This window comes from Arachis ipaensis, chromosome B09 (assembly GCF_000816755.2).
Source record: "Arachis ipaensis cultivar K30076 chromosome B09, Araip1.1, whole genome shotgun sequence".
Lineage (NCBI taxonomy): Eukaryota > Viridiplantae > Streptophyta > Magnoliopsida > Fabales > Fabaceae > Arachis > Arachis ipaensis.
This window is the reverse complement of record NC_029793.2, coordinates 1487041-1498184: the sequence shown is the minus strand read 5'-3', so window position 1 is coordinate 1498184 and position 11144 is coordinate 1487041. Positions and strand designations below refer to the sequence as shown.

Genomic DNA, 11144 nt, shown 5'->3' with positions numbered 1-11144 from the left:
TGGTAGCTGTTGATGTTCTTACTTCTTTATCAGTTGCACTTGCTAATGGATCTCTTAATTCTTCTCAACATGGCTGGATTTAGTATACAGTGAGCCTGTATTTTGTGTTCGGAAAAGATGGGAACCAGGTTTTGAGTAGGAAGATGGGTCGTAGACCAATGAGATGATATTCCACATTTCTTTGTTACATATGATTTAATTTTAGCAAGCTGCGTTCCCAGTTATTTAACTCAGCATTATCATCTGTTTTTCTACCATGGAGCTTTATCTTCAATTTTTGAATATTTGCTTATGCTTGCATGTTTATGTATTATCATACTAAGCATTGTGCAGAATTTGCTCTGATATATTCATGTCTAGAAATTTTGCTTATGGGGGATTATCCTAATTATCCTATTCTATGTTGAATTTGCAGGAGAAATTTGCATCAATGATTGCTGATGCAGGGTTCCAGAAAGTAGAGTATGAGAATCTAGTAGGGGGAGTGGTTGCCGTCCATTCAGGGGTCAAAATCTGATATTTTCATGACCTTTACGCACATGTATCTAATAATTCACAATCCTGATCTTCTAAAATACAAGTAAAATACATCTGAACCATTGATGAGAAAATTAGTGGTTTCATATTTAATAAGCAAAATTATATGCATAACTACCCATGTCACATGAAAGTTGAAACCATTGATTTTCTCATTAGTTCAGACATTGCAATTTAATCCCTTATCCAATAATTTATGGATCTTTCTGAGCTGCTTATAGGCATGGATGCCGATGTCAAGTGTGATAAGTCATCATCTACTCAGAGAAGAGTGACTCTGTTAGAATATGTTCTTTAATTTATGCGGTCATAGTTGGCACTTGCAATTCACAATTTTGGTGAGAATTTGTATATAACTTTTTTTACTTATGTTAAATTCTTTACCAAGAAGATAGAAACAGAATTGACGTTTGGCATGTTTGTGTTACGAAAAGAAGAAATGTCGTGTGGACGGAATTCATTTTAGAAAGCTGTTAGAGAATCATCAAAATTTATTATTTTTTACTATTAATTAGATATCAATATTTAAAAATGTAGGTTAAAGTATATTGTTGAATTATTAAACTAAAGAAATTGAGTTGACGACTAAAAATAATAACAAAAAATAAAATTTTGATAATGTTCTAACATTTTTCATCATTTTATGTATGTGTAGACTCGAGTTATTATTTTGGTAATTTATTTTGAACAAGTGGCGTATTAATATATATTAGCACAAAAAAGGAGAGAAAAAACTCTTAAGATATTTGTTCAAGTACCGATAAAATCTCATCTGAACTTTAAACAGCGATTGAAGTAGCCTTACTTTTTCATCTGCATATATGTAATATTGTGGTTTTTAGTGAGTACAATTAGATTAGATATTCATGATGCATGGTACAATTTTCTGATCAATTACTAATATATAGTGCAAAGTCACAAGCAATTGAGTAGTAGAAGCAACAAGTACCATACCATTCTAACCAAATAAGTGGAGAATAATTTGTACCAAAAAAAAGGTGAGAATAATCCATTCATTTCTATAATTATTTTCTTATAAAAAATATAATATAATATATACAAGTGGCATTATTAATTTATTATTATTCCAAATACGAGTAGTAAATAATAGTACCTATTACCTTCGCTTTTAAAATATCGTACAATAAAAAAATGAATAATATATATTCGGGAATGAATTCTCTCGATTGTTAAAAAAAATTGAAGGTGTAAAGTGTGATCTTTAATCCTTCATTGCTTTCTTTTTTATATTTATTTTTGGTTTTACCTATAAAATTAATGATAAAAGATCACACTTTACTCTCTCAATTGTTAAAAAAAAATTGAGAGAATCCATTTTTTACGTATTTATTCGTAGAAATATGAATAAATATGATGCAATAATTAATAGTCATTAGTCTAATTTTAGCTATAATTTTATTTAAATACAATAAATTATATAAAATTTTAATCTAAATATTAAATATGTATATACAATAATATAAAAAAAAAATAATTTATTCTCTGTCTTAAGAATTGCCTAATTAATCTTCACAGTACCACTAGTAGTATAGAATAAAAAGAGGCAAGAAACAGGGGCGCAAAAAGAGTGGCGTCATTGCGTGCACAAAGCTCACAAGCCATCCCTCTAACGGGTCCCACTCAGCCTTCTTCAAACGGATAAAGTCAACAAACAAATCCCTCTCTCGCTCTCTCTTTATTATTCTTTTCCCTCCTTTCTTATCCACCTCGCTCTCCGAACCCATCGTACTCGCCACGTGCCCTTCTTACATTGCTTCGGATCCAGCTTCGGTATCCAGCCACGTAGCACTTCTCTCTTCCCCACCCACCCTCACCTCTCTCACCCACCCAACACACCCACACAGAAACACTCACTCACTTCCTTCTTTCTTTTTCTCTGTTTTTTTAACTCCCTTTCCTTTACACTCACTCCAAAATTTCTCAGTTTCTTCTTCTTTCTCTCAAAACAGGAGAGAGGATCTGCGCGCCTTCAAACGATGTCGTTTTGAGCTTATCGCCGATCATGTCAAGGTGAAACTGTTACTTAGCTTTTTCACCATTTCGTATTCTCTGCTCCGTTTGTTTTCGCTCCAAATTCTGCTTCCTTCTTTCATTTTTGTTTTCAAAATTTTCATCGCAGCTTCCAGAAACTTCTTTTCACTTGTGTTTTTTTTATTCTTACGTTTCGTTAGTTATCATCTGGAAATTTCGAAGACAATCTGTGGTCTGTGGAGTATGGAGACTCTGCTGTTTGATCATGGCTTCTTACTTCGTAGATCACCATATCTAGCTAGTTATTATTCAGCTTGATCATTTATTTATTTTTCTCTAAATATTCGTGTTCATCGTTGATGGAACTCGGAGCCTCTTGCGATTGGAAACAAAATCGCGCTGTTATTATTGTTAGTATTATTTTAAAATTTTGCTTCATTATATTACTGTAATTTATAGCGTTAGTGTCCTAAGATTCTGTATTTTCACGTGAATGGAACCGTTCGAAGAGAATCTCTGGAATATGGAGCATCGTGCGGTTGAAAAAAACAAATGTATTGCGCTGTTATTAACTTATTGTTGATATTAGTTTAAGAGAAAGATGTTAAATGTTGATTATGATGCGGTTGCTGTAATTTTCAAGCTGTTAATGGCTTCAGTGTGAATGATCAAGTATACTGAAAACTTTTTCATCTGTGCTCTTTCGCTCTCTGTGTCTTTTATACAGGGTGACGTTGATTGCATACGTTCATTTTTGGTTATTGATTAGAATATACTAGTGTTCTGGTGCAATTTCTGTGACAAATATTGATTACAAGATATTTCCTGGATATGGGGGGAGCGTGTTCTAGGAAGCCCGAGCGGGATTCTGAAGATAGTCCATGTAGAGGACTTTCACGAAGATTTTGCAAAAGTGGGAGTTTGAAATGGTGGACATCCTCGTTCGCTTATCCTTCTGTAGATTTCCATTTACGGAAAGGAGATTGTCCATCGCTGTTGGAGTTGTGCATCAAGAAAATAAATGAGGTATTGTTCAAGAAAATGTATCCTTCACCGATGGACTAAATTTTGATATAATCAACAGCAATTTTTATTTCAACAGGATATTGACAGATATAATTCATTTTCTATGCTGCCTCGGGATATAAGTCAGCAAATTTTTAATAAATTGGTTTGTTCCCAACGCCTAACCAGCGTTTCCCTTGAAGCTTTTCGAGATTGTGCGCTTCAGGTATATACTTTTAATTAACTCTGCCTCTGGATTTCTAGATATTTGTGCGCTTATGATCTAAAATGTTATCATGCTGCTTTTTTTACAGGACCTTGACTTGGGTGAATATGCCGGTGTTAATGATTCTTGGATGGATGTCATCTCATCACAGGGTTCATCATTACTTTCCGTGGATCTTTCTGGGTCTGATGTCACTGATTTTGGGCTGAGTTACCTAAAATATTGTGAAAATCTCCTTTCCTTAAATCTAAATTACTGTGATCAAATCTCGGATCATGGACTGGAGTGCATCAGTGGTATTCTTCCTTTTCCTTCATGGAGTCTTTGTTATGGAATCACAATAATTGGCAGTTATTCACATATTTCCTATATTTGAACTTGGTTGTTGGTCCCCTGATACCTGGCATTTGTTTTTGGTGTTGTGTTTGCATTGGGCGTTTAAGTTGTTTATCAAATATTTAAGTGCTTATTCATCAGCCACTAACTGAAGGTTTATGACGACTGTTATACTATATACCAGGTCTGTCAAACTTGACAAGTTTGAGCCTCAGAAGAAATGATTCAATATCTGCTCAAGGAATGAGTATCTTGTCTGGTCTTGTTAATTTAGTCAAGTTGGACTTGGAGAGATGTCCTGGGATTCATGGAGGCCTGGTTCACATTCAAGGTTGGTTATCAATCCAATATTTGTCTAAAAAGTAGAACATTACTGATCAGTCTTCTTTGGTTCTCTTCAAGTACCCCCTGTTTTATTAGTGTTCAAAGGATGTGTGAATTTTCTATTCTAGCTGTTAAACTTAATTAATTTGTACAGGTGCTAATGTACCTTCATGATGCTGTGTCGTTTTCTACAACAATCGTTTGCGTATTTCAATTTTAATTGACAAAAATTCCATCAACGATGTGGAATGTAATTTATGGATCAGCCAAGTAGTGTAACGATTTTTAAGCCACTGTCCACCTTTTAAATTTGTTGAGTACATTGAATATCTAAGATAAATATGTTGTTTGAGATAAGGAAATATTGATCTTCTCCAGAAGCAGGAATTGATATACTCATTACACTCAGAAACTTTATGTGAAATAAATAATGTCACCCTTAAAAATGGCCTAATCTCTATTGTCCATGTTAATCACAAGTTGTGTAGAAGGAGAATAACAATATGAAGGAATTCTATTATGCTGGTTGTGTTAATGTAGCATGGATGGAAAACAGAAATAGATTTCCTTGAGACATTCAATCCAATCCAATCCAATGATTTGTTGATAATTTTCAGGTTTAACCAAGTTGCAATCACTCAATATTAAATGGTGCAATTGCATAACCGATTCTGATATGAAGCCTCTATCAGGTTTGTTTCAGCTTGCTTCCCTTTGATTACAGTTGCTGAAAATTTTAAGCATATTCTTCCTATTTTCAGTTAGTGTGCATCGTGTTTCTGCCATTACACATTGTTTATAAACTTTATATAATTGATAGCTGCTTTCTAATAAAATTAAAAGATGTCTATTCATACTGATAAAATGGGATGCATTGTACTGGTTCATTTTATTTCCATCCAGCAATGACATTGCTCCAATGCATTATGGCAAATGATGTTTAGCTGTAAGGTCTTTTTTTCTTTTTTGAACTAGTTGCCAATTTCAAAGAGGCTATGATGCCATATCAAAACCTTTGCTCCTGAAGGCTAATGAGTTCAAGTGTGTGAATACTTTTATTTCTCTAAGAAAGAACACATTGCAACTGTGCTTAACTACTGTATAATTGTCAGTTTGATGTGTACATATAGAAGTATAGTCATTGTTGTCTTAGTCAACACATGGTTCAATGATTAACAGAACAATGTATTTTATTCAATTTGCTTCCAGAGTTGGTGTGTTTGGAGAGTCTTGAGATTTCTTGCAGTAAAGTCACTAATTTTGGCATCAGCTTTCTAAAAGGTACTTCCTGTTTCCTTGTATTATTGTGGTGTTTCAGAACAATCAGGATTTTTTATTTTATAGGTTCAACCTAACATTTTCATCTTCTTCCATGGATTTTTCTTTGTTTTCTGTTTTTATGTGAATATATGGTTATAATTCTGAATGCAGCTATCAACTAATCAGTTTGTCTTTTCTGGGGAAAAATTTCAGTTATATATGCAATCTTGTGCTTCATTTCTTTGATGTAGACTTCAGTTGTATAAATCATTCTTGGAAAAGTCTCTTTGTTTTTCCTTTTGTCCTTGTAATTTCTGAAGTTGATATTGTTTTAGTCAGTCAGTAGACATGTTGCAGTGTGAAATATAAACCTATATACAATACTAGCATCTCAGCTTGCCAGTTTGAACAGAATTCTTGAGTTTCAGTATTTCATAATTATCTATGCTTCATTAATTTTCGATGATGTCCTGGTTCATTTCAGGATTGCAAAAGCTTTCCTTACTAAACTTGGAAGGGTGCCTTGTAACAGCTGCATGCTTGGATTCTCTTGCAGGTTTAATTGCTTGATATACTTTTATGCTTATTACATTGCCGATCTAGAAAATTGGCCGCTTTATTATATTCCCTAGAAACAATACAACTATACAACTACTAAACCTATAAACCAGCCAGCATATTTAAGGATATCCTGCAGTGGTGCCATTGTGAGAATGGTTGAATTCTTGTCTTCTCTCTCTAGAAAACTCTGCATCACCCTCCAAAATGATACTTCTGCACCCCACATTCCAAGCAAATAATAAACCCTCCTGTTAGCTCAGCTCTATATTAAAACTTCAGAGATGCAGATTTGTCAGTGTACTGCTGCTGTAAAATGTTTTCCATCATGTTTATTAGTATATATTATAGATTAATATGTCCTTGTTGTTTCTTGCCAGATCTTCCTCTCTTGTCAAACTTGAATCTTAATAGATGCAATATTACCGACGACGGCTGTGAAAAGTTTTCACGTAAGCTGTTGGGACTTGTCTATCTGCTATTTTTGTTTGATAATTATATATTTTAAAATATGCTCATCTGTTTCAAATTTCTTGTACCATAAGAATTATTGTGGACAAGGCAGCCGTAGAAAACTTTTTATTTTAACTTTTGCAGGGCTGGAAAATTTGAAAGTACTCAACTTGGGATTTAATGATATTACTGATGCATGTTTAGCACACTTGAAAGGTGAGAAAAATATGGACCTGCTCTCTCTCTCTCTCTCATAACCCATTGCAGAAAACACGGTTTTTGGTCTAACTTTCTGTGATTCCATGATTCGATATAATAATTTAATGAGAAATGTTCAATGCCCGCAATAGTCCAGAACTACTTCTTTTTTCCTGTAAATTTTATGTCACGAGATCCAAGTATAAATAGGCTAAGTTCGTATATGATTTATGACGGGATGTAGTGGCGATTCATTTGATCCACGTAACTGACTGCTTGGGACAATGTTTTATTGTTATTGTTGTCATCGTATGTGGCAGTCCAACTCAGCAGTCAACACTTCCAAATTATCAATTAGATTTCAAAAATATAGGAATGAAAATAAATGAAAATAGAAGTATTTACAATCAAAGTTCAAAAGATTTATTACGGAGTTTTTTTTCCTTAGCAGTATTGACAAAGTTGGAGAGCTTGAACCTTGATTCATGTAGGATTGGTGATGAAGGGTTGATCAACTTGGCAGGTAGGTTCTTGAATATTTTGTTTGTTTCTGGATGAAAATAAAAATGTTGCGAACAAATTTTGGGAAAAGTGAAAAATAAGTAGCTTGCACCTTTCCTCTCGGTGGCATAAATGTGTCCAATATAAACTCAAAGAATGATGCCTTACATGTGATTTGTCATTGGAAATGCCACTGTCCAAGGGAAAATATGACCGACTTTTTTGGCCTATGCTTTTTAGGCCATAGGCAACTGAAGTGCTTGGTATTGTCTGATACAGAAGTTGGAGATACTGGGTTACACCATTTGTCAGGTTAGATATGCTAGTTCCTTATTACTTGTTCTATTTGTGTGCTTTTTGGTGGAAATAACTGCTTGTATTTGTAATGATGTCAGTTTTGATATCTCAACATGTTTTCAGAGATACTAACAAATTTTTTTTCTCATATATCAAGTTGTTGAGGGCATGTAGGACCTATTCTCTACATATGTAATTGTGTTTTCATTGTATTCCTCCTTACAAAATTAGCTTCATCCTTCCTTTCTCCATTTTAATGACTGGGAGGGGGGAAATTGAGGAAAAACTGAACTTTATTTCAGTTGATAAATATGTATTACAGCATGTGGGATTTTCTTGTATAACAAAGTAATTATTACCTAATAATTGGCAATCAATGGCTGATACTAATGTACGTGTAAATTACAACATTAATACAAGTTATCTGATATGAAAACTCTACACAATATTGTACAGTTATACGCGAAATGCAGTTGTAATAGCTCTCTCCTTCATGTTAAATACTATAATGTATAATGGAAAGCTATGCTTTATAGAGGAATCTTGTTTTTTGCTTTGCTTTTTTAGAGGGGAACCTTTATCCCCCAATGTTCTGTGATTATCATTGCCGCAGACTCTTAACAGTTTTTTATTATATCATTATATATTCAATTTCTCTTAGGATTGTCTGGCCTGGAGAAAATAAATCTGTCATTCACTGTGGTTAGTGATAGTGGTTTAAGGAAACTGTGTGGACTCACATCTCTTAAGTCACTTAATTTGGATGCTCACCAAATTACTGATGCTGGACTGGCAGCCCTTACAAGTATGTGTTGATATGGATGTACTACAATTCAAAGGAATAACTCTATTTCTGCAAACTCCTATTCTCTTCTATCTAATTGATTTGCTATTACTTTTTTTCCCCACTCATTGAGCTTTAGTGCTTGTTTTGGAGCCATTATTAAAAAAACATCTTTTTAAATTTTTTTTATATGTGTGGGAAAATATTTTTAATACAAGTACAATCACTAGAAAAAGGTAAAACAAAAAAAAAGATATGTTTTTGAGAAGTTATAATTTTCATTTTCTGGAAAAAGATATTTTCTATAATATGAAAAAAATATGTTCAAGGGTAAAATAAGAACATTTAATATTCATCCTAATGTAAAAATTTTTGAAAAGATAAAGTCTACATCCAAAATAAAACAATTTTCACTTCAGAAGTTCCTTTCAAAAAAGATCTTTTTAGAGAAGATCGTCCAAACAAGTCCTTAGAGTACTTTGTTTCATGATCTTCTAAGCTTAATGTTGCAGCATCCATAGTTCTCACTTTACTGATGCAGGTTTGACTGGGCTTACTGACCTTGATTTATTCGGTGCCCGAATCACAGATTATGGAACAAATTATCTGAGAAGTATGTCTAATGTTACTTAAATATGTTTCAAGTTCCCTGGATTTTTAGTTTTCACATGACTGGAAGTTGAAATATGACTCTCAGTTGATATATGGTCCTGTAATTGTTTTCTTTGTTTCTCACCAAGTCTAGTTTTAATTGTTACAGTTAAATTGCATGAACTTATGAACTTGGATTCTGTGAAATTCAAGTAGGAAATGTTTTTATCTTAAATCTTAATTGTGAGAGCATGTCCTATAGGACATCTGTTTGATCAGATCACTTGATATCAGTTAGATGTGGAGCTCGAACTCTCTTCCTCCGTCTCGCACGTTTCTAGTTTGGAAAGGATGATGCACCTTCTGGGCTGATATAACTATAAATTTGGGATGCCTTCTTTCTGACAAGCTCCATAAACAATTTTAGTTTTAGTTCCCAAATATATATTGTATAGACTTCTATGCTAGTATTAAATCTTTTGCTGCTTCTGTTTGATTCCATTTGGTTATACTCGAAGTTTACCATTTTGCTCAACTGTATTATATTACAGAATTTAAGAACCTGAGGTCCTTGGAGATATGTGGTGGAGGATTGACTGATGCCGGTGTGAAAAATATTAGAGCGCTTTCTTGTCTTATGTGCCTAAACTTATCACAAAACTGCAACCTTACGGACAAAAGCCTGGAGTCAATTTCAGGTATGCAGTGCCATTGCCTTCAGAAACCCATGACTGCATTTTTTCCCCTTTGTTTTCCACTTTGCGTAAATACTAGCATGAAGAAATAATAATAGTAATAATAAAAAATAAGTGTATTAGTATGCACTATTGCACTAACCTCCTTTCTTTTTATTAAATGTGTGTAATATTAACAAACAAGATGGTAAATGCCTGGCATTATAATTAAGAGGTTGCGGGTTTGAATCTTAGAAATAGCACAAATATGTTTCTACATTATGGAAGGCATTTTAGGAACAAAATTTGTGTACCAAATCATCCCTTTTCCCCAATTGTATAGAAATATAAATTTTATAATAGACGAAGACAACAAGCAATAATAATAATAATAATAAAGTGGGCTTGGATAGATAAAAATTGAGCGTGATGTATTTTGAGGTGTTGTGAAATATGCAGACTCTGGTGGTATTATTTCGTTGCTCAATGTTTGTGCACTCAAATTTCAGGGCTTACTCGATTAATCTCTTTGAATGTTTCAAATTCTCGCATCACCAACTCTGGTCTGCAGCATTTGAGAACACTGAAGAACTTGAGGTCTCTGACATTGGAATCCTGCAAGGTGACAGCATATGACATAAAGAAACTAAGATCAACACACCTCCCGAATCTGGTCAGCTTCCGGCCAGAATAGGTAGTTCGGGGAGGAATTCTAATCTGTATATTAGTATATATGTAAATATGGTACCAACATCATATTAGGGAGGAACATGGAAAGACAACCTCAAATCGTGTATAGGCTTATTGGGCTTCATGAAAAGGTGTGAATTGCCTCTGCTCTGTGAATATGTTATTTATGAATTATGATGTAAAACGATGATTCTGGGTTGCGTTAAGGTGATGGGGGGTGTGTGGATAGATTTATAATCCTCTATCGTCTCTATGCACACCTACGATACCTTTATAATTGAATTCTCTTTGCGTTGTTGAAATGTTTTAGGTTGTGATTTAAAAGTTTGCACTTGGAAGAATAAACATATGAATAATATTTTTTAATCTTAAAACCAACCTCATTAATAGTATATGTAAGGGTGGCAAATGGGTCTAGACCCGACGGGTCGGCTCGCATAACCGTCAAAAAAGGCGGGTCGGGATGAAAAATTGGGACCGATAAATAGCAAAAGTCCGCCTAATTTCACCGTTTAAATCGCGGGTTTTGGTGGGGTGGGGTGGATTTTTCCGTCGGGCTTAATGTTTTTTAAATGAGGGGATATTTTTACAATTTTTTTTTATCAAAACTTAACTTTTTTTAACCTTACAAGAGTATGAAGATAAAAATTGAGTGGTTTAGATTATGTTTATGTTACTTTGGAGACAATATTTATAATTATGTTTCAAATTATGTTTA

General features: G+C 33.7%; 2 protein-coding genes across 14 annotated transcripts in view; both read left to right on the top strand.

Moving 5' to 3' along the window:
* The window catches only part of LOC107618882 (2-methoxy-6-polyprenyl-1,4-benzoquinol methylase, mitochondrial), a gene marked incomplete in the record, with an annotated part of 4725 nt that extends 3723 nt beyond the window's left edge, over positions 1-1002 (top strand). The window contains 1 exon segment of the mRNA XM_016321058.2: positions 416-1002. Within this exon segment, the coding sequence (XP_016176544.1) occupies positions 416-517 (102 nt within the window).
* On the top strand, positions 2365-10732 carry LOC107617727 (F-box/LRR-repeat protein 14). Of its 13 annotated transcripts, XM_021112225.1 has the most exons (17): positions 2366-2568; positions 2730-2939; positions 3257-3555; positions 3614-3760; positions 3849-4056; positions 4281-4427; positions 5038-5112; positions 5630-5701; positions 6165-6236; positions 6619-6690; positions 6836-6907; positions 7338-7412; positions 7631-7702; positions 8349-8492; positions 9013-9084; positions 9614-9760; positions 10246-10732. In XM_021112225.1, exons 3-17 carry the CDS (start codon positions 3361-3363, stop codon positions 10428-10430), a joined length of 1755 nt encoding a protein of 584 aa, XP_020967884.1. In that variant the 5' UTR covers positions 2366-2568; positions 2730-2939; positions 3257-3360; the 3' UTR covers positions 10431-10732. The 13 variants fall into 13 exon arrangements, with proteins under 13 accessions (XP_020967886.1, XP_020967888.1, XP_020967891.1 ...); XM_021112227.1 differs by lacking the exon at positions 2730-2939 and having other exon boundaries at positions 2365-2568; positions 3381-3555; XM_021112224.1 differs by lacking the exon at positions 2730-2939.